The following is a 24,151-nucleotide window of genomic DNA, read 5'->3' on the forward strand; positions in this document are numbered from 1 at the left end:
ATTGCTTTAAACTTTCCAAACAGTTCAGCTTACAAAAGTTAACATGCAGCCTTCTCCAAAGTCAAAGATTGTGCCATAATACAAGTCTAACTGTACCATAAAATTTGCATTTAAATGTGTGGTACAAATTTAACAATAATTCACAAAGTACAATTATAGGAGATATATCTTGCTCATCCATATAACCATCTCACTGGACTGTTGTGCTTCATAAACTGTTGCTGGCATTATATTACATACCTTGATGCTCTTGTGTTGCACCCCGGCCCAAGTGCAGACTGCTAGATACAATCTCTGTCACTTGCCTGTGAGAATGAAACATAACACACTCAAATAAAGGGTGTGCAGTGATAACATGGCATATGGTTCAGGCAGCAAGGTCTGGCAGATACTGCATGCAGTATGAAGTGTCAAGCACAGGGAAGTTCTATCATGTTTCGCTACATAACATTTTCACCTTATCTTCAATTAAAAAACAGTTTTCTACGCTGATGTCTGAATACTCCTAGAACATTCATCAAAGCCTATCTACACTAAAAGTTGTCAAATTTATAAAAATGCCTCATCATAAAACGAAATTAGTACATAACATGAAATATATGACCACATTAAGATCTACAACTTCTGTCGAAAACAATATTTACATGGTGAATACCCATAAAAATACAAGTGAAAATAATTTATATTTATCCAAACCCTGTGTCTAGTCACTAACATCTGAAAATGTGTACTTCATTAGTAGTTTTCAACAGATATGCTGATTTCTTTTGGTGCATACCTCAGATCCATTACAGTCACAGGCATTATGAGCCAGAGTTTCTTCTAATATAATTAATAGTAGACACTTTGACATCCAGGAGTTTTCTGCCATCAGAGACTACTTGGCATACTGTGCCCATGTCGATCTACCCAAACATAATATCACTAATTAAACCGGCCGCGCATTAGCAGACATGTTAAGAGAAGAAAAACATGACGACAGCCACTCTTGACAAGCGAGCAGACACTCAGTGAAGCCCTCAATGAGTCAGCCGATACAGCAGACCGAACGTCTCTCAAGGTCCGGCACACGACATTCAGGAACATATGGAAGAACCATTCCCCCACAACAGAATGGAAAGATTAACGACAGCTCATGTCATGGCGCTGTGGAAGCACGCGCCATCATCAAAGTGGATGTTCCCAATAATCAGATGAAGATGACAAGCTCTGGAGGTACAACTCGGAGCCGCCGAGGATGACAGGCGCTCAAGAAGCAACTGGAAGTTGACGAGAAGGCATAAACGAAACTCGGAAAACAAGGGAGTCAATGCGAAGAGACCACCGACCCTCGGAAAACGAGCGGGATATAATGAAAAACGGGAGACGCTGATGTCCCCATTCCCGCCCCAATCCCACGTTCAACATAACAGCTGAGAGGGCTGACAATAGTCAGCTCGCGAAGCAATGGATTTGGAATAAATCATGCATCGCAACCACTGACACCGGAGTCTGTGGCAAGTGCCAGGCTAAACAACGCCAAAGGATGTCCCAAAAGGAAGCCGAGCCGATGCTACTTACTGCGAATGGGTTCTGGGGAGGCCTTAGTGGAACTAACCTTGGGACAGAGCCACATGCATATTTTGGAGTTTGTTGTGTAGATCACGGATAAACATATCATAGGACCTGATATCCTACTCACCACTAATGCATTCATGAACTTGGGCACCACATGCTATGACTCTCAAAGGAAGAAGTATTACTATGGAGACCCCAGACGGATCCCCAGTCGTCCTGTCTTGTGGTGACCACGTGATATGGGCACGATGTGATGGAGTTATGGTTCAACTCAAGAGCCTTCTTGGAGCGGAAAATTGTCTCACAGAACACAGTCCGAAGACTCACACCGCAGAAAGACTCTACACAGCCAGGACCCTGGTCTGTTACCAGCAGGAGATGCCCATCAAACACACAGACGCTACCTGTGGTGCCCAGACATTCACAAAAAGATCGCCCTGATATATTGCACACTAGTCAGGCTGGTGATCTCACTAAATGCTGAGACACCCGTGGCTCAAAAGACCGTCCCAGTCACAGGATGTAATTTAGGATGCCAGACTAAACTTAAATGACGAAAGGCACTAATCAGAATACGAAGACACAAAAGAAGCAGAAGTGGGCAAGATGTTCAAGATCACGCAAGAGCATCAGGTTACTGAAGAGCAGAACAGCCACTGGTTATCTCCCGTCATCTTTGCCCAGAAGAACAGAGAACTGCTGTTCTGGGTAGACTACAGGAAGCTGATGTTATAAGGAATAATTGTTTCCTCGCCTAGGATTGAGGACACTGGATCTTAGGGGATCTCATGAGTCGTGCCGCGTATACCTGAACATGATCGTGATTGGCCACACGTCTGAGGAACACCTGCGAAACCTATGGAAGGTGTTCCAACGATTTCAAGAGGCCCACCTTAAGCTCAACCCGGAAAAGTTCCACTTTTTCAGAAGGAGCCGCAGTACCTACGTCACCCTGTGTCGCCAAAAGGTATGATCAAGGTCCACAGGGAACTAAAGATCATACGGGAATGCGCGACCCCCTGCGAATCAGCAGAGTAGACTTACAGAGGTCAAACCAGCATTTGTGTGGTCCCCAGTAGTAGAGGCCACCTTCCCATCACTGAAGGAGGCCTTCTGTAGAACATCCATCCTTGTTCACCCGCAACCATGTGAGAAATTTATCGTCGACATAGACGCAAGTAATGTCGATATTGGATGAGTACTGTTGCAAGCACATGGCGACCATGAGCGAGTAATAGCATAATACAGTAAGACGCTAAACAAGGCAGAAAGAAAGTACCGCATCACCCGGCAGAAACTACTAGCCATCGTGAGGTCACTGGAACATTTTAGTATTTGGTTGAGGCATCATGCTACAAGCCAGAAGGTCGCGGGTTCGATTTCTGATATAACTGGAGTTTTCAATTGGCCTAATCATTTCAGCCGCATGATGGCCTTGGAATCAGCTCAGTCTCTAACAGAAATGAGTAACAGGATTCTTCCTAGGGGTAAAGGCCTTTGGCGCATAAGCCTAACAATCCCACTGTCTAGAAAAAATGTGGGAGCCTCGACAATTAGCAACCGGGCCCTCCACAGCCTGTTACAGGGACAACTGGACCTTTCTCCTCTACGGACATAAGTTACGACTGCGTACAGACAACTCCGCATTCACCTGGCTCATAAGCTTCACGAACCTAGATAAACAGATAGCACGCTGAATAGCCTCCAAAAATGCAAATTCACCTCCAAACATCGTCAGGACCGGAAGTACAGTGTTCATTATCTTTCCTGAAGGCCATGCCGAGAAAAATGAACTCACTCTCAAAAAATCGAGGCGCAGGCAGAAGTGAAGCAGGTGAGAGCTATTGCGGCTGTAGCCGCAGACAGGACCCAGCTGCCCTAAGAATGAAGCAGCTGAATGTTCAAGATGTAGGAACAATTCTAGAGGAAACAGAGGCTGGAAAATGTCCGGAATAAAAATACAGTGCTGAACGTAGCCCCATGTACAAGGGCTACTGGGTCCACTGGAAGTCCCTTGCAGCAAGGGATGGCATACTGGAGCGCCACTGGACTACGAAGGACAATATAAAATAGCTCAAATTGTCCTCCCTTGGAGTACAGTGAAATACATACAGGCCAAACTCCCTGGTGGACCATCAGGAGGATACCTGGCTGTCAACAAGACCCTGGGCAACATCAGACAAAGGTATCTCTCTCATTGCCTACAAGGAATCCACCGACAACACCATGGTCTTCACCTCAGCTAACCTAGTGCTGGAGCAAGAACTCTGCCTGCCCTGCGGTCTGCTATATGGGGCACCCCCAAACAAGAAGCGACCTGCCACTGACCATGAGGTAGATCTCGTGGATTGGTTACACAGCATCCCCAATTATGCCTATCAACATATGACGCTTGCCAGTGCCCGAAAGAAACCTCGCTACGACCGGCCGTCCAACTGCATGGGTACAAAAAGGGTGACAAAGTGTGGCCATATGGCACAACCCACACCAAAGGGAAGTAACACAAACTTGAACCATCATGGGAAGGCCTCTATAGAATAGTCAACCAAATCAAGGATGTGGTGTTCAGGTTTCAGCGACCTCCGAGAACAAGGAAGATGGCAGTGCACCTGGACAGGCTAGCACGTTACAGATGAACAGCTTGGGACGAACACCCTTGAGGAGGAAGCAGTTGGAAAACCACAGCAGGACGATGAAATGCCATTTGCGAGACCGATCACAGATGTGACAGGCATGTCCCTCAGAAAAAAAGAAATGCCAATAGGCCTACAAGCTACTAGAGACAAGCAGCCTTAAGGAGAGGGAAATGTGACATTTTAATGTTAACATTGCCCATTGGTAGGCAACTGCAAACTAAACGCATTTCCATGCCTCACACCAACAGAGAGTCAACAGGCCACCAGCAGAAATTCTGAAATCCACTAAAGCATACTGACCATATTGGTTCCATTTACTTGTAGAACAAATTAAAACTCTTTATCTCAAGGAATAATCCAGTATCTATGGCACATGAAAGATAAGATTTCACATGCAAGCTATGGTCACAGTATATATATTTCTAGTCTAGTTGTCTTATTAATGATGAAAGACAGGCTTATATGAAGGGTGTTCAATAAGTAACACCTGCAAGTGTTCTATACGCCCATTACTTTTGACACAATGTCCAAAAGAACAGAGAGTCATGCATAACAATATATTTCTCAATGCGGTTACTGCTCAAGGTTCAATGTTTTATGCCAACTGTGCATCTCAGCTTTCACCTCTTTGTCACATCAGGAGCACTTTTCTTAGAAGTCTCTCTTCAGTGGTCTGAAGATGCTAGGTGCAAGGTTCAGTGTCACAGCCACAAGAATCTCAAATCCAAAGGAAAAAACTTCATTGAACACTAGTCAGGATAAATGGCTACAGACACAGGTTCAAATTCAGGGCTTATTGAACACAGGAAGATTTGAATCTTAGTTCACAGAATGAAGTGTTCTAAACTGAACAGGTTATACAAGTATAATAATTAATGAGAGGATTTTAAATAATGGACTGACAAGGATTTGGAAGGCAGTTGTCATCCTAGTCACGGCAGCTGGCCACTGGATCAAGAATCTAACACACTATCTCCCAAATACAAAGAAAGCATGTTAACCATTCAATCAATAGGTTTGGAAGATTAAAGGAGTACAGTGGAACCTCGCTTAACGAGCATAATTCGGTCCAGAATCTTGCTCGTAACACGAAACACTAGTTAAGCAAAACAATTTTTCTATATAAATTAATGTAAAATACGATAATGAGTTCCATGCCAAAAAAAAAGTACTAAAAAAATTTTTATGTATAACGTTTATTCAAAGAAAATTATATATACATGGTTAAAGAGCGTGAATCATCTTCATCTTTTCTTCTATGCAGAATGAACTGACCTGGAATGCAAATTCGATTTGCAGAAAAGATAAAAAATCGAAATAATTAGTTTATTATTTATGATAGATATCTAATTCTTTTTTATTAGAAAGCTGTCTTGAGACATTTGTTTTTGCCAAAGCTTCAAAATTTGGTGAAAATGCGACATAGCATTATCATTAAATAAATTTGTAGCGTGCATAGCCACTGCCTTATTAGGGTGATGCTTCTCAATGTATGATGCAACAGTTTCCCATGCTTTCAGCATTTCTCTTATTGCGCCAGAAGATTGTTGCTTTGCTGTTACCTCCTCCTCCTCTTCTGACAAACTCTCCTCCACAACTTCTTGCTGTGAAACACAATGCAACTCCTAATCGTGCAAATCGTTGATGTAGACCGATTGCATGTGCGTGCTAGATCAGCCACGCTCACACATCGTCCTCGCTTTTCAATGATTTTATGTTTCATTTCTACAGTTATTTTTATTCTCTTATGGCTGTCTTTTTGCGGCTTTATCTTCAGGGACATTTTTGCAAGGATTATTAAACTTTGCACAAAAAAAAAATCACAAATAATATGTCTGAACACAAGTTTGGAAAAATGTGTGATCACAAGTGAAACTGATGCTAGCGGAACGAGTGCTAAACACAGACACACACACACTTATGTAGCAAGCACACAATCCAGGACTTCCCCTCTCGTCGCTCGTTATGCGAGTCATTTTTTTACAACTTGTTTTGCTCATTATGCGAATTACTCGTTATGAGAGGTGCTCGTTAAGCGAGGTTCCACTGTATTGCCAATCACTACATCAAAATGATAGTCTCGTTATTCACCAACTATCATTTTGATGTATGTCAGCATGTCAATTTACAATTACTCGCACTTGATATGAAGCAAGATTATACTGACCCTGGGTTAATAAGCAGAATGGCCCATAGGAGTCAACTCTAATGGACTCAATAGGGTGGAATGACAGTATTTTCACAGAGTTATCAATTATATGCCTTGATTAGATTACACAGTGTATATAATACACATTGAAAATTAAGCCAAGTTTGTGACCTCTAGTCATTAAAGCATAACAATCACACAACTTTATTCCAGTTTATGATCCATTACATCTAAGATGTCATCAGACTATGATTGTCTTTTGCCATAGCAAAACTTTACATATAACAAGTTAGGAAACATATGCATAACATAACATACTAGGAACAGCGACAGTCAACACACTGGAAAAAATTATGCACTGGATTTCCTTCGGGAATACTATGCTAAAAGAAATATGGAACTATTAACACTGAACAGAAACAAGTTGAGGGAAGTAACGGGACAAAATTACTTGAAGGGTTACCTATTCAAACTAGAACTGGCTAACAGACCCATTTTGAAAAGGCATTATAACAAAGAAAACACAACTATATATATATATGTCCTATATCGGTTATTTAATGATGCTTTCAGTATCAATACTATAAAGCCCTGGATGGTAGGATGATGGGTCAATGATGAATTGGAAAGGATTTGGAAGGAAGTGGTCATGGCTTCATTGAGATACCATCCCATCATTTGCCTGGATGGGTCGAGAAAAATCACAAAAAGCATCAGTCAGAATAACCAGTGTCCTGGTCAAGATTCAGACCATGTGCCTCCCAAATACAAGTACAGAGCATTATCCCTATATCAACCTGTCCAGTATAATCTATGTGACTTTTAGGTTCTAACTTAATTAAGAATTTGTCTGATGGGAATCCACATCATGAAACAAGGTGTCTATCTACCATTAGGCCCCATTAAGCAAGCTACTGCACTTCATTCACGTCTTTCAGAGTCTGTACTAGACCTGCTTCCCATGTGAAGAGTGGGAGTAAAACAGAAAAACCAAGGTTCATCCATACATGAACGGAAAATGAAGAGAATTAAGGTACAAGGAGGAAAAGAGGTGATAGAATTGACAGCAGTTTTAGCTCATGTGAACTTTAATAATGTAATATAGCTTAACCTTCAGTGTGTCATGTATGAGCAGAACAGATGCACACTGAATCAACCCCACTTTTCAGTTTGTTAAATTTACTACTGAAAACACCATGATATTCTGCAAATGCTGAAGGTCTGCTACAATGAGGTAGTTTTTGCATAAGTTCTCAAGCTACTTATACCTGAAAGCTGAGTTGTTCTTTGGTAGAAGTGGCCTGCTTCGAAGGCCATGGCACAATGCTGCTTCTATTCGACTGCAGAGTATTGCTACACGTGGATGACTTTCAGTTGCAAGTTCTGCACGCCCCCCAAATCGAATCTGGCACTGCTTTACGGCCTCTAAAAGTTCTGTCAGCAATCTCTGACGTTCCTCTGCTCTTGCAGAATCAGGTGGTGCACCTGGCACCACAGCTGACATCATTGTAAAAGTCTATAACACAGATTCGTCGTTGTACGTAACATTTGTGCTCTGTATTTCCACAATAAAATATATATATATGCACTTCCAGTTTCTACAAATAAGCACAACTTTATTGAATAAACTACTTAGTTCCATGCAACGAGTTAAAATTTACAAAACAGAAAATGCATTTCTTTCTGCTGCCATAAATCTCTTAGATGCTGTAGTATGATCTATGACATAATGTTACTTTACTTTCAACTGTCACCTTGACAGAGGAAAAAAAAACTTTAACAATATATTGTACGTATACACTCTATTCTTCCGTTTATGTACACGACGTACCATTTAAATGTATTTATACCTTAGCGCACCTACTACACAATTACGCTTTCCTACCCGCAAACATTTCATCTGACTTTCATTCCTGCCACTTCTCCTACTCCTCCTTCCTCCTACTTTTGTCATCCGCTCACTGTTCGCAAAATATCAACGTAGATTATACACCAACGATTTAGCCGATTTAACGAAGTGAGTACCACGGATTATTAAAGTTGTTGGGTAAGAGTACAAACAAATCACTGGTACCAATAGTTCAGAGGTTTTCGTATGTATCCTTCCCTGCAGAGTGCGCTGCTGTCTGACAAAAACGTCGCCATGACGTTCCAAATTTTTGTCAACTAGAGTCGATCACTATGGTCACTATTGGTCACTATCGGCACATTAGCAAGGATACCAACATAAATGTACCACGGCTAGGACCGCTAGGACTGCTAGGACGATGTTTGTAAGGACCAGTGATTGAGGTTAGCTCTTTGTGTGGGACTCAACAGAATTGGTGTCTCCCCTCCTACTTACCGAAACACGGTGTTTCCTAGTTTCTACAATACAGACCATAAACAATACACAAAATTCCAATAATCCGGAGTATTGTCACGAGTTGGGTGTATGTTACGAGACATAACTTCACGCCGTCTTGGATCTAGCGAATTTATCGCACATTCGCTCTTACACTTATACAATTCACAATTTTGCAACCACTGCATCTACAAAGAAAGCAGTCTTCTGGGATTTGGCACCGTGTATATGTGGTGTATATGTATATGTGCCAAATCCCAGAAGACTGCTTTCTTCATAGTCACCGCCGTGAAAGCCTCAAATCTTACACTGCATCTACAGTTTCACAAATACTTCTGCTGTAGTCACTGCCATGCACTCGATACAAGCCAACTCGGCGACTGCTAGATTGGAACTGACTGGTTTGGTTACTCTGGTCAAAGTCAAAGTCACATTGCGACTGACGGTCAGTCAATCAGTGAGTGAGTCTTGGTGTCGAGCCCCATCTGGGGCTCATGACCAGATACTAATTATTACAGTTTGACAATTACGGTTTTGCTTCTGTGGGGCGCCCTCTCTGACGAGAGGACGGGTCTGTCTTTTGTATATGCTGCTGGCCCTTGCCAGTGTATTCTTTCTTGGGTCTAAGTCCCTTGGGACTTGCGACCATATTTTCCTGTCTCAGATTTGAGACTTCCATTTTCGTCGCCTCCTACGACTCGCAGGATTACGGTGGAGGTATTCAACCCCGCCTCCACCCTGCTCTGGTCACTGACGAATATTCCTGTTATGTAGTATTTTATTTAAGCATCCTGTTGCACTCTACACGATAAATGATACAAACTCCGTCCCAAGTGCAAACAATATATATTATATGTCCTTGATCTTGCTCTCTTTTACACTACATGTTTCGGCTATTAGGGTTACTCGCCCTATGTCTAAAGTGCTGCAGCGGCACGCACACAGGAAGAATACACAGAATAACACCTGTACAGTGTGGAAACAAGAACTAGTCGCTGCAGCACTTTAGACATAGGGCGAGTAACCCTAACAATTTTAAATTTAAAATTTAGAGAAAATTTTAAAGGATTTTAAAATTAGAACTAAAGATTTTATAGTGCTACTACAGGAAAATCAAAATTAACGTGTTCAAAATAATCTATAAACCAGACAGATATCAATGAAGTAGATGTTGATAATAACAAGGAAATGACGTCTTGTTTACCGATTGCATAGCAACAGTCGCTGCACGGGCTCCCTTGTTGCGTGACTCTGTGTTTTATCAAGTGTCTGTCTTCGTGGTAACTCGTTCCACCTTCCGTTGCCCAGCAACGGTTAGCCATGTCACAGTATTATACACCATCGTCAGAACGGTCAGAACCCTTTAGGATCTGCAAGGATATTTGCTTGGTAACGTTGGTAGGTTGATTCATGCTGTACATCCGTTAACAGTGGTAGTCATATTTCAGCCAGGTGGTGTAATAATATAGGTGAGATTTTGTTAATCGTATAAATCGAAATTCATCCTGTTTATCTTTTCTCATGTATAAATACTGTTTATGTAAAAATATACAGTATAATTTGCTGGATTGTGTATTATACCTTGTCTTGTAATTTGTACTGTTGTTAAGTTGCAGGCAGATATGGGGCGAAGACCTGCAAGATGGTAAGCTTCCCTAATGTTATTAATGGTGATTAAAATATGTATTATGTTACATACGAATACGTTTGGTATTGTGAAGAACAGTGTTGTGGTTATCTAATTTAGTGAGTATATTGGGTTTATTATGTTAAGTAGTCAAGAGTTCATTTTTGCCTTAATGGTGTCAATTTTCAGTTATCGATATTGTAAGAACAAGCCATATCCAAAATCTCGGTTTTGCCGTGGTGTGCCAGACCCAAAGATTCGTATTTTTGACTTGGGAAGAAAGAAGGCCCGTGTTGAAGACTTCCCTCTGTGTGTGCATCTCGTGTCAGATGAGTATGAACAGCTGTCATCTGAAGCGCTTGAGGCGGGCAGAATCTGTGCTAATAAGGTAAATTATATTTTTTTCTAAAATACGTGTTGTGTGGTTTTATTGAAACTATCGGCATTTGGAAGTACTACAAAGAGATTAGACAATCTTTAGGACTGATCACTGCCAAGCAGGAGTCCCAAATTTGACTCAGTTCGGTAGAATTAGAGAAGGTACTATACCCTATCCAGTTGTAGCTTGTTGCCAAAATAATAAGCTGGCTTTGTTATGAATTTTCATCATTAAGAAGCATACCCACTACAAAAAAATTGTAATTTTTTAGTAGTATTAATGTATGATAAAATGAGGGAATTGTAAGTACTTTGAAGAACCTTTTATTAGTGAATGTTCTTAAATTTGTTTTCACAAATTTTTGAGTGGTTGAGTGTTTCATTTCATTTTTTTATGCTTACTAGATGACATAAACATTAAGTCAATTAAAATAAAGTAACTTGTTAACAAATTATGATTTGTAGCAGAGCCAAACTAGGCACTGACCTTGATATAGTTGTGTTGTGACGGTTTTAATAAAGAAATTGTAAATTATGATTTGTTAGACAAATGTATTCAAGTGCAATGAGCCTGAAAAAAATATGTATTGTAGGCCCATTAATATAGCCAAAAATATTTCAGTCATAACTACATGAGAGCATTGTGCTAGTAGATGCAGAATAAGTAGGAGTCTGCTATGTTGTAAAGGTGTATCACTTTTTATTTGCTATCAGTGGAATGTATTCATTATATCAATCATTATTCGTACACATTGCTTCACATGGCACATATGAATTACAGTATATGGTGAAGAACTGTGGGAAGGACCAGTTTCATATTCGAATGAGACTTCATCCCTTCCATGTGATCCGAATCAACAAGATGTTGTCCTGTGCTGGAGCTGATAGGTTTGTTATATTTACTTCTCCAGTCTTCTGGATTAAATTTTTAATTTAGCCAGCTCTGATAAGGAAAACCAATTGGGAATGTCTACTTTAGCATTTCTACATTATTCCTTGAATTGGCTTTATGAATCTTGAAGTAAACATTAGCCCAGTTACAGAATTTTTGCTCATAATTATAATGCATGCTTAGTTTCAAGCCCAAGAATAGAAACCAGAATGATAACAGGCAGAACAAGATTTGAGTCTGTGTAAGCTTAGGTAGCCTATCCTGACTAAACAATCCAAACCAAACCAGTGTGAGAAGGAAAACTAGAATAAAAATAAAAATAAAAATCCCAGATGTGGTATGTGGTAAACCCCTTGCAGTTCCAAAGTGAATAGCTGTAATGTGAAACTGAAATTACTTTGTAGGCTCCAGACTGGGATGCGTGGTGCTTTTGGAAAACCTCAGGGTACAGTGGCCCGTGTCCGTATTGGGCAACCCATCATGAGTGTAAGGACTAGTGACCGACATAGAGCAGCAGTTGTTGAAGCTCTGAGGCGAGCTAAGTTTAAGTTTCCTGGTCGCCAAAAGGTGAGACGTGTAAAATTTTATTTTGAGTCTGAAACATCAAGAAAACCTTATTGTGTATGCCAGCTCGTGCTTGAACTTTGCACCCTAAAACTGGAAGTTGCTATATAGAGTAGGTCAAATTAGCTTCAGTAGCGTAGGAATGGTTGTCTTATGCACAGAAGTAGATATAGCAGAGCTCTAGCGAAATTCTGGTTTAAGATTTTGTTGATGAACAGTGGATTTGAATGATAAAGAAAAAGTAATCTGAAATGGAAGCATTCAACACACTTGAACTTGAATCATAGATGTCCAAGACCCAGAGCTGAAGTGTCTCATCAGAAATCCTGTTAATAACTTTGTATTAATTTGCAGATCTATGTATCAAAGAAATGGGGCTTCACTAAATATGAACGTGATGTATATGAAAAATTGCGTGATGAGGGTCGTCTAACTGCAGATGGTTGCAATGTGAAGTATCGACCAGAGCATGGGCCTCTTGAGTCTTGGAAGAAGGTACAGGTGGAACTGGCACAGGTGGTTTAAGTTCTTGTGTCATTTTCAGTGACTGAGTGGAAATTCTGTACTACATCATACAGTTAATAAAGGTTTTCAGACATTGTTATTGCCTTATGTTTCCTAGGCTGTGATCCTTTCCCAGTGCCAAGTTGACTTTTGACTGATAGGGAAATACATGAATTTCCAGAAGCTATGGGATCAGGCTAGCATACTTCCAATCTGCATGCTTTTTGTAATTATATAATTAGCATGAGTTCAGATTTTGTTTCTTGTATAATTAAGGTTGTATGTAAACAGCATTTAAAATTCCATGGGGACAAATGGCTGCAAGAAATTTAAGACAGTTTTATTGAGAAAGTTATTGAATGCATCTAATGAAATTGTTGCCGCATTAGTGAGTGGTGGATGCAGGCCAGTATATTGTAACCCATAAAGGTAAAGGTGGCATGTACTGTTCACTCACTTGGAAACCGGGATCGTGGGTTCGAATCCCACTCAGGGCATGGATGTTTAGTTTGTGTGTACAGGTAGATGCCTTGCGATGAGTTCATCACCTGCCCAAGGAGTCCTACCGATTGTGTAAGATCTAGAAAATTGAAGTGAACGGAGAAGTTCATGGAGGTAGGCCTAGGCCCACTGGGGCTGTAGTGCCAGGGGGGGGGGAAGGTAAAGGTAAAGCTATCCCTGTAACAAGCCATAGGATTCTGAGACATTGAGGTTCCCACATTTTCTTTAAGACAGTTGGCTCAAATGGTGATAAGGTTAAGTCTTACATGCTGCCCCCTCCCAGTGGCCTACAAATCTATTCTCCCACCTACATTTGAAGCATTACAGAGTTTCAAGAGCCTGGAAATTACTGGCAGGACAACTGGAAAGACTAAACATCCCAGAATGTTCTTATAATGGCACAGTGCCATGAAGCAAGGACACATATTCCATCTGTATAAAGTGTGTACTATATATATATATATATACATACATATGATCTCCACGGTGTTTATGAGCTATATAAACTAAAACCAGTATACATATCTCCTTATAAAAAATTAAAATTCTGAACTTTTAGAATACAGTAGTCTGGAGATATTTTATGCATTATTGGAAAGAGTAGATGGATGCTAGAAATACAATCTCAAGTAAGTACATTCAGACACGTTCTCCACTGTATTAACTACTTCAGCTAGCATGAAATTACACCAAGTAGTAAATACAGAAACTCCCAGTCATCCAGTATCAAAGCATTTGGAATTCTCACAATCCTAGCACAAAATTTCAAGGCAAATATAGTTATTCAAAACAGATTTTTGAAGTGCATACCTTCACTAGCAGGTCTACCTGTCACCCTCTTCCAGGCAAGTGCTATTATAGTAAAGGGTAGATGAATTCATGATTATGTTACAGTATGCAGGGTGTAAATAAATATATGTTACAATGCTCTGTGGTAGATAGATGGGTTCAATCTGCTCATATTTTGTTAATACACCTATGGATGGAAAGACTTTGTTTACACATTAGGGCTTCTGAAATGTGAAGGACGACCTTCACCAAGGATGGCATTTTCAACTCAAGAAACAGCCATGTATGAGCTCAAAAAAATCCTAATGCAAAGAATATCCAAAGCCACCAACATTGCTTCGCCGTCAATGTGTGGGCAGGGGTTATCAATGTCCATCTAATGGCCTTTACCTCTGACCTATGCGGCTTACTGATGACATTTACCTAATATTTTTCCATGAGACCTCACCTGAGCTGGTGGAAGTGGTGCCTTTGGAAGTCTGTCATGAAATGTGGTTCCAGCATGATGGTGCCCCAGCACACTGCACTAACGTCCGTGATTATTTAGATGAAACCTTTGGCGACAGATGGATTTGATGTGGAGGCCCAATAACCTGTCCTCACTCCCCTGACTTAACTCCATTGGATTTCTTTTCTGGGAGTACATGCAAAGCCTGCTGTACTAATTTCCAGTGGAGACGACATGATCTTATGGTAAGAATTGCAGTAGCAGCTGGAACCATCCAGGAAATGCCAGGAATCTTTCAAACAGTTCAGCATAACATAGCCAGGTGGTGCAGAACATGCAATGAAGTTGGTGGCCACCATTTTGAGTAACTTTTATAATGTAAAACAATGATAACATCCCCTAATACTTATGCATTCTCTCGGACACTTTTGTGACCCTTAGTGCCAGAAGGAAGCGTTTCCAGACATGGGTGTATTAACCAAATATCAGGTTGAACTCTTCTGTCTACCACAGAGCATTGTAACGTGTCTGGAGTAGATACTTCCATGGTGACGCGAAAACATTGAGCCGTTGCGTAGACAATGCCAAAACAATGAACATGTTCCCCCAGAGATGAACAACAGAAGGCCGTTGAGTAAAAATGGATGGGACGAAACATGTTACCAGCGTATAAAGAGCGTTCCTGAAGCAACAGATTGCTGAACACGCAAGATCAAACTTTGGCAAATGGTGTCTTGTATCCGGTCCGCAGAACACCTACATAAGCCACAGAGCTAATTAGCCTTCATACAAGACAGTTGGAACCTAGTTGAAACGTCACAGAAGTCACATGATACCACAAGTGATAATAACTGTATGGTGTATAAGTGTGAGTGTCCAATAAAGATTCACTATATCTGAGACCCACGTGAAGTTATTTGTCGCGTGACACACCCAACACATGACAATATATTGAAATCTTTAGCCCATGAATTTGCTACATCACATAGGAAGACACCCATGTAAGAAGTAAAGCAAAAACATGTTTTGACTTTGTATTGGGTTTTTGTAGAGCTGATATGTAACTGGTAGATTCATGTAACGAGCATGCCCATCTTTCCCTTTACATACCAGATAATGGGGAGTTCACTGTAATATTATTTTGTTCAATGCATTAATATCTACAAGCAATACACTCACATGGCCAACAAATATGTTTCAGCTTTCTATATTACTTTTACTGCAAATCTATCTTTTAAAATAACAGAAAGGTATATTCCAGTTTGGACTATACATATTTTACAAATTAATTCTTTTGTCAATTCTGCACCCCTCTTTGTATTTGTTAAGGGCTGATACAAGTCCTACTGGTGACCCCTAATCAACAGTGCATGTACTAAATGTCAGAAAGATATATGCTGTACTTCCTTTATTTTGTTACATATAGACCATATCAAAATTGTTTAAGATAGAAGTTAGAGATCCCAGAGATCTACATATTATGTGATGTGCTAATTCTTGGCATGATCATAACAGAAAGTTGCAAACTTTGCCTATTAGCTTCACCATATCTTTCTGTCCATGTTACAACTTGAGAAACACCAAACACATTTCAAAAGAATTTTATTTTGGGAGGTTTTACTAACGTCTGTTGATATTTCAATTGTGAATAACATCAGGTAACAGTAACAGACATTTTACATGAAAACATACATGTTTCGGTGTGTATTGTACGCATAACTCGCTAAAAATTTATTGCAGCAAACAAACTAAAGACAGAGAAAAATGAAGCATACATTTTATGTCCATAAGTCTTCATTTCTATTACAATTATCAATTTGCCTGGGGAGTTCTATCTGCTGTGGTGTAACCTACCCTGAGTAGGATTTCTTCGCAGTGTAACTCCATAAATATTTTACAATGAAAATCTTCAATATAAAAAAAAACCCTGTGATTATACTGTAAACTAATGTTATACTGTATGTGCATCATATTGCCAAGAATTTGGCATATTAAAGTCCCACACTTACAATTCACACTACTTGCTGCAATTTCAACTTCTGAGCACATGCAATGGAGAAAAACTGGATAGATGGCAGGTACTATGATTTGTCTTGCATAGTGCTACTATTTACAACTGTAAAAGTTCCAGCTCTCTAGGTCATCACACTCAGGAGCCATATGCGATTTAAATCAGAGTATTTTTTTTACTGCTAGTGGGGTGGGACTAAGTCCCTTGTACTGCGGCCACTTCTGGCCTATTGTACCAGCCCCAGATGATAGGTGAGGGTGATTGTGGAGCAACTGATGGAATAAAGATTGGCAGGGGAAACCGAAGTACTCGGAGAAAACCTGCCCCAGCACCACTTTGTCCACCACAAATCCCACTTGACCAGACCCGGGATTGAACCCGGGCCACCACAGTGGGAAGCCAGCGACTAACCGCTTGAGCTGTGGCGTGGCCTAAATCAGAGTAAGTAATGGTATGTCAAACTCATTTTGATGGAACACAGCCATACCTGTGAACAGTTAAACAAAAGTGAGTGAACACCATAGAATTGCTATGCTATGTGTAAAATTCAAACCTGTATCTGTAACAGCTGAACATGCTGCTACAAAGTGTCAACTTTATTAAAAGTAAAGTTTGTTTCTTTAGAGATAATTAAATGAAAAAATAGTGAACATACCAGAATTGCTATGCTGTGCATAAATTTCCTAACTTCTGAGATCTTAGGTTCTCATACCAGTGCCCATGAGGAATTCTATCTTTTAGGATGTAACAACATGTGGTTTTGTATGGGTTTACTGATGTTTCAGAGAAATATACTGTTTCCACCTTCAGGATTAAGTCCTTAAGATGGAGGGCAGTATGTTCCTAGAAGTGCTGGTAAATCCCAAACAGAACCTTTGTGGAATGTCAATATATGAAGAGACAACCACTTGTTGAACTCTTCTATAAATATTTATTACAGATGCACAGTATTTGAAGAATTGAAGACTAATAATATAGTACCAACAATACTACTGCTTGAAACACCCACACCACACTGCCCCTCAATAAGTCAAAGTCACATAGTGACTGACAGTCAGTCAGTAGGTCTTGGTGTCGAGTCCCCAGATATTTATTACTGTTTGACAGTTACACTCTTGTTTTTGGTGGGGCACCCTCTCTGATGAGAGGATGGGTCTGTCTTTTGTATATGCTGCTGGTCCTTGCCAGCGCAGTCTTTCTTGGGTCAGACTCCCTTGCAACTCTCGACCATATTTTACTGTCTCAGATTTGGGACCTCCATTTTTGTTACCTCCTACGATTCACAGGGTCACAGTAGTGGTATTCGACCCCACCTCCATATGGGGGTTGCCATTGCTAAGCAATGATACTTTCATTGTCATTGTAACGTTTGCTTATTCAGTATGAGTCTTCTGTAGAGTTTATATTTGACTGACAGAAACAGAATTAAATTCATCTGACAAATTTCAGTGCAGATCTCCAATAACAAGCTTGCATTAAACAAAGCAACATGTACTTCAGGATACGAAACATGAATGTGAAATCACAATTTTGTATATTATGGGAAAAGAATGCATAAAAATCACATTATTAGACCATTAATTCTTATGAATATACAGTACTGCTTACTCACATGTGAAGTACATATAAAGTCATGTACTGAGTTCGATTTTTGTGTCTAAGTTTTATTAATAACAAATGATCAACAGAGTTCCCTATGGACTGTTATCATTACAGGAACTGAATATGTAATACCTGACACTGGTTCTTACCTGAGCATTTCTAGTTTACAGTGGTTCCTCTTATAGCTTTAATATCAAAAGAAAATCAGCTAACATTACCTTAGAATAGGAAACACAATTTACTTGTTCCTTAAAGGTCTGTGACAGTGGTTTATTATTAATTATAAAATTATTTTGCTCGACACTGTTCATTGTCTTAGGCGTATTTAAAATTATATGTTTTGGAAGCTGTATTTGTTCCTGTCATCAGGCATAAAAAAAAAAAAAGGGAAAGGATCCTACTCAGGTGGGTCTATTAGACAAACTATCTTCTGTAATAAGCAACATGTTCATGGAAAACTTTGAAATGGCAGCTCTGGAACAGACTGACTTCAGACGTGAAATCTGGCTCAGAATTGTAGACAATATTCACCATATGGACATATAGTGAATGCAACCTAGACAGATTCCTGGACAACCTAAATGTTGAAATTCAACAATCAAGTATATCACAAAGCAAGAGACAGTTCAAACACTTCCCCTCCTTGATGTGCTGTTGAAAGAAGTAACAGAATCATCAAGATCAGTGTATACAGGAACCCAATGGACAGTACCTACACTACAGCTCCAGTCACCACTCAGTAACAAGCAAGGCATAATTGAATGCCTAAGCGATAGAGCAAAAGCTATATGCATAAAAAGACAGCTTAAAAGAGGAACAAGAAGCTCTAAGGGCCACATTAATATGAAATGGGTACCCACTAAGATTCATAAATCAAGACCTCAGCAACAGCCAAAAACATAATTCAAACAATCATGTAACCACGAAGGGTGCTGAGATACAAGAGTTCAAGAACTGCATACAGAGCATTCCATGGGAATGTGAAAAAAGATGTACAGGAGAAAGAGGCAGACCACTAACCACCAGAATCGCTAAACATGCATGGAATAAAAAATGGAATAACCAAATCAAAATTATCAGAACATTCCTGGGATGAAAAATCAAAATACAATGTTACAAGACAGAAATATTATGCAAAGCTGGAAACAGGATTATCAGCGAACAAATAAAGAGACAGTCTTCATTAAAACAGGGGAATGGGTGATCAGCCAGCCCAAAATAGATGTCAACACTGTATGTCTTCCCCTGTTATGAGATATAAAATCGTACTTTAATTATAAATTGTCTATACTCTCTGCTCTCACTGGTAACATCTGAAGCCAGCAAATGGCTGTAGTGTTATAATTCCTGCTTGCATTTCCCACATATGATTTGAGCAACTTTGAAAGGATATACATCTATTAATAAGTGGTAAATAAATACCAACTATACAGAAATGTAGCCCAGTACATCAAGCTTTGTCTGATGTATCAGAGTTACAGTTCAATTTGACTTCCACATGTAGCACATCAAACATCCCATATATAATGATTTTCTTCCCTGGTGTGATGTAGCTTGTCTCACATGACTTCTACAACTGCAATTTAACTACTGCCTGCAGATCAACAATGTCTGCAAGTAAACGTGGAAAATACACATTATCCTTAACAAGTTCTCATAAGAGAAAGTCTAGTGGAGTTTTGGCATCATGGCCATCTCGATTCCCCAATCTTCATCTTCAAGTAGAATTACAGCTCTGACTAACTAATGTGGCTCTATACTTTGGAGCCTAAGTATCATTTCTGATAAACCTGAAATAAAAATTTGCAAAAATGCGCCTATTAGATTCTCTTGTCAGATGGTCCATCTGTAAACATGAGAACCGCCGAACAGATTTTCATGAAATCTGTCATTTAGGGGGTTTACAGAAAATTTAACAAAAAATTTCCATTCTAGTTAAAATCAGATAACAAATACAGACACTTTACATGAGTCTGTACATCTGTTTTTCTGTGTAACTCACTAAATATTTATCAAAGAGAAAATATTCTGAACAAAAGCAGCAGAGAAAAATTAAACAAATTTTGCGTCTGATAAATTTTACTGATAAATCTTATGTCTTTCAAGACAAAAAATAGAGGGTGAACCTGCCAGAAATGTTAGGCTAACTTATTGCCAATGTAGTGTCAGTAGTCTCAGAAAGGCTATTTTGCATGACAAAGTCTGAAGCAGCAATAAACACACTATCACATGTTGCACTCTAAACATGATAATTTGTTCCAGTAGCTTTGTTTTGTATGGACTGCAACAAATGTCTAAGAACTTCGGAGATGAAGTCTATGTCTTTCCATCTTTTTTGTCAAGAATTTTACAGTAGAATGATTTGCAGTCACATGTGTCCTGTCCTTGCATATCATGTGTAATCAAATATTGTCAAATAATTTGAAAATTACCCTCCTTCTGTAAAATACTGTGACTTTAGTCCACAGCTAAGTGTCCAGAATGTCTGTAATACTTTAAGTAAACATAATTTATTTCCATGTATTTATTGTAGGTCTAATTAGGGATACTTTTACTATCTCTACATAGCATCAAATGACAGGGTGATTAGTGTGTACGGAATTGGAGGTATTATCCTGCTAATTGCCTTGAAGGACTTGAGAACACCATGAATGATCTTCAATGGGAAGGCCATTTTCCAGGATAAGATCTCAACCAAGAACATCCACAGTACTAAGTCAGAGTAATAATCACTCCAGCATGATTTTTGTTCAGCGTGTAAAAACACATACAGGTTTGAAACTGGCATAATAATTTGAGGAAGCTTCATCCAGCAAGTGAAAAACCTATAATACTTCCGATAGTAAGAGTGATGCTGCACCTTGCACTGCAACTGAACACAGTGTTAGTTACATTTTGACTGCGCTGGCCGAGTTGCATATCCCGTCAACGATGAAAGCATCCAATACAAAGCAGAATTCCTATAATGTCCATAAACGTTCTTAGAACAGAAACAGAGAGTCTTCCATTTAATTGCTGTTGTATATTGGACCTGACATGATTAGCTCAAGCAGACCAGAAACAGCTAGTCTAATATCTTGACACAATGCAGTACAATTGTCTTCAAAAGTTCTTGCACAGTTCCATGCTAAAGTCACATGATTATTTTCTATATTTCAATGAACAAAGAACAGAAATGTATAATAATAATAATAATAATTGTAAAGGAATGTAAACTAAGCCACATATTAGACATGTGTGAGAATAACTTCTTCAGTTCAAGATATTTGGAAAAAATCTGAGAAGACAGAAGTGAGAATTTTCTCTAGTACACTAATTTTATATTTTATAACACTAGCCATTTTTCAATATGCTACACTATTTGCTTGTGGAAGATGAATTCTAAATGCTAAGACAACTCTGCAACAGCAGAAATGTCTTTCCACCTTCGAGGAACCCCAATGTTTCCTACCATGGTCACTAGAACCTGTCACTGGTCCCTGACCCCAGCCAAATTGAGTCCACACCCTCCCACCCTACTTATCTGAGACCCATTTTAATACTTACTGTCTTCCATTCTATGCCTAGACCAAGTTAGTCTGCCAATTAAGGACTTCTGACCAAAATTTGTATGCACTTTCCACTTCTCCCAAGAATGCTACATGCAATACCCATCTTGTATTCATTCACTCATCCATCTGTTCATCCTCCTCTTCCTCTTCATTTCATAATGAAAATGACCAGAAGAATCCTTAAGCTGCATTTACTACCTACAATTGCACTGATTTATCCTGACTGTTGTTAATGTCATGGTGGCCACCTGCAGCTGCTAACAGCTGTCGAGTAGAGCTGCTAGAACTGTAACTATCACCACTCGAACGATTGCTGAGGTGACTTGTTGTGCTTAATGGTGTACCAGGAAGGGAGACACCCATCAATCCTTCTTTTACACCTGGTATCCATCTTCCTGGTGTGCTTTCCACAGATGATGGAACATTGGATGGGGGTGCACTTGATGTAAATGGACGTTCCTGCAATAATGTGATTTATAATGGCAACAGTAAATCAAAAATGAATTGCCACCAGGCCTATTAGCTTACACAGAAATATACACTAAAATGTGTATTCTTTACAGCAATTGATGATTGTTTTATGTTTAATTAAAGATGCTGTTAGTAGCTCAAACCATACAGCAGTGAATGGTAGAACTATTAGTGAACAAATAGTTGGAAAGAATATGAAAAGAAGTAACTGCAGCTGAATTTGAAGTACTTTCACAGGATTTGCCTTAAGGGCTGAGGAAAATATATCATGGTGGCCATGGTGAGCCATGACCGCCTAAGCAGGATGCAGAAGTGCTGCCCACTGAACTGCTAATTATTAATCTATGTCTGTGAAGGAAGTAATCAAAGAGTAAATATGCAGGGCGCATATGTGGAAGTCATTCACTGAATTTTCGGTATAAATAAAATGTCACAGTATTCAATGTAGAGCATTTTTTTAACAGTCACCATGAAGATTGAGACACATACTATAGAATGAGATTTTCCATCCCCTGTCTGTTGATGTCAAAATCCTATTTTCCATCCATCCTTTTCACAGGATCATCAATTTTAAATCTGCAACTGTTACAGGTTGCATGAGTAACAGAAACAGGTGATGCAAAATTTGAGATGTTAAAAGTAATAACAATGTGAGAAGTGCCTGAAATGACAATGCAAGAAAGAGACAATATCATCCATGGGCAGGAGACAGAAAATTTTCTCCTATGGTATGTGATGGTTGTGATTTACTTTATGAAGGCCAGTATCTCAAACTGAAAAATTAGAATACACAAAATGAATTTTGCCTGTGGTTCTGTATCAGTGTGAAACTTGGTCTCTGATATTAAGGCAGGAACATAGACTGCAGGAGTTTGAGAACAGGGTGTTGAGGAGAATATAAGAACCGAAGAGAGGACGTGATAGGAGGTTGAAGAAAACTGCTTAATGAGGAGCTTCATAACTTGTACTCTTCTCCAAGTATAATTAGAATGATCAAGACAAGGAAGATGAGGGGGCAGGGCATGTAGCACGAATGTGGGAAAAGAGGAATCCATATAGGATACTGGTGGGAAAGCCAGAAGGAAAGAGACCACAGGGAAGGTCAAGGCGTAGGTGGGTGGACAATATTAGAATGGATCTTAGAGAGATAGAATGGGATGGTATGGATTGGATTGATCTGGCTCAGGATAGGGACCAGTGGAGGGCTCTTGTGAACACGGTAATGAATCTTCAGGTTCCATAAAATACTGGGAAGTTCTTGAGTAGCTTCACAATTTGCGGCTTCTGAAGAAGGGCTCAGCTCCATGAGTGAGTATCTCAAACTGTACAGTGTAAAATGATGAGATGAATGGTGAATAATGAACTGAAAAGGATATGGAAGGAAGTGGTCATGGCTTAATAGTAGCATTATCCTAGAATTTTCCTGGAAGAATGTTATATTTTAGCGTCCTGTTGCACTGATTTATGTCCATGATTTATTCTGACCGTCTTACAGTGCATACATTTATTCACCTTACTCTTCTCTCTTGCACTACATGTTTCAGCACTAAAGTGCCATCTTCAGGTGCTTTTCGATGTATGTCAAACTACTGCATTGCATGCCCTGTTGTCTTTATACTAAAATAACTAACCTATATATTCGTCATACATATTGCTAAATTTTAAATAAAAATGTTAAAACTGTCATTCTTATGCCATGTTTCAGTACGCGAGTCACACCTATCTTCTTCTGTCGGAGTATTCTTCTTACTTTCATGTGTATTGTGCTTTGTGTTGTGTCTTACTCCTGTGACTGCGTGTGTTATACTGCAATGCAGTAGTTTGACGTACATCGAAAAGCACCTGAAGATGGCACTTTAGTGCCGAAACATGTAGTGCAAGAGAGAAGAGTAAGGTGAATAAATGTATGCACTGTAAGACGGTCAGAATAAATCATGGACATAAANTTCCTGGAAGGATTGACGAAAAACGTGAAAAATTTCAATTGTGACAGTCAGTGTCCTGGCTGAACAGAACTGGTCTGACTGGTGGTATCTTCCCTTCAGATTTTCTGATTAAATTTATGTATAATTTATCTCTCATATACATGAACAAAGTAGCTCATTCTCCTTGATTTGATAGCCTAAG

At 39.5% G+C, this 24,151-nt stretch overlaps 3 protein-coding genes across 8 annotated transcripts in view; 1 reads left to right on the plus strand and 2 right to left on the minus strand.

The window, feature by feature from the left end:
* The window catches only part of LOC111869120 (sorting nexin-29), a 40,271-nt gene extending 31,425 nt beyond the window's left edge, over positions 1–8,846 (minus strand). The window contains exons 1-3 of one of the 4 annotated variants that reach the window (XM_023860342.2): positions 8,687–8,846; positions 7,611–7,858; positions 241–305 (exon numbers count right to left, since the gene is read on the minus strand). In XM_023860342.2, the coding sequence (XP_023716110.1) occupies positions 241–305; positions 7,611–7,858; positions 8,687–8,725 (352 nt within the window). In that variant the 5' untranslated portion in view covers positions 8,726–8,846. Of the gene's footprint in view, positions 1–240; positions 306–7,610; positions 8,382–8,686 lie in introns of those variants that run through there. The other 3 variants (XM_023860340.2, XM_023860343.2, XM_033753292.1) reach the window with 3 other exon arrangements.
* A 1,229-nt stretch (positions 8,847–10,075) lies between these two features.
* Positions 10,076–12,751, plus strand: LOC111869127 (60S ribosomal protein L10). Of its 2 annotated transcripts, none has more exons than XM_023860359.2 (6): positions 10,076–10,155; positions 10,303–10,331; positions 10,503–10,701; positions 11,473–11,579; positions 11,988–12,150; positions 12,502–12,751. In XM_023860359.2, exons 2-6 carry the CDS (start codon positions 10,309–10,311, stop codon positions 12,670–12,672), a joined length of 663 nt encoding a protein of 220 aa, XP_023716127.1. In that variant the 5' UTR covers positions 10,076–10,155; positions 10,303–10,308; the 3' UTR covers positions 12,673–12,751. The 2 variants fall into 2 exon arrangements, with proteins under 2 accessions (XP_023716127.1, XP_023716128.1); XM_023860360.1 differs by having other exon boundaries at positions 10,084–10,155; positions 10,297–10,331.
* An 8,253-nt stretch (positions 12,752–21,004) lies between these two features.
* The window catches only part of LOC111869133 (probable E3 ubiquitin-protein ligase MGRN1), a 39,421-nt gene continuing 36,274 nt past the window's right edge, over positions 21,005–24,151 (minus strand). Inside the window, exon 13 of one of the 2 annotated variants that reach the window (XM_023860373.2) lies at positions 21,005–22,012. In XM_023860373.2, the coding sequence (XP_023716141.1) occupies positions 21,752–22,012 (261 nt within the window). In that variant the 3' untranslated portion in view covers positions 21,005–21,751. The remainder of the gene's footprint in view (positions 22,013–24,151) is intronic. The other variant, XR_002843614.2, reaches the window with a different exon arrangement.

The sequence above is a fragment of the Cryptotermes secundus genome, unplaced genomic scaffold (assembly GCF_002891405.2).
Source record: "Cryptotermes secundus unplaced genomic scaffold, Csec_1.0 scaffold618, whole genome shotgun sequence".
Classification (NCBI taxonomy): Eukaryota; Metazoa; Arthropoda; class Insecta; order Blattodea; family Kalotermitidae; genus Cryptotermes; species Cryptotermes secundus.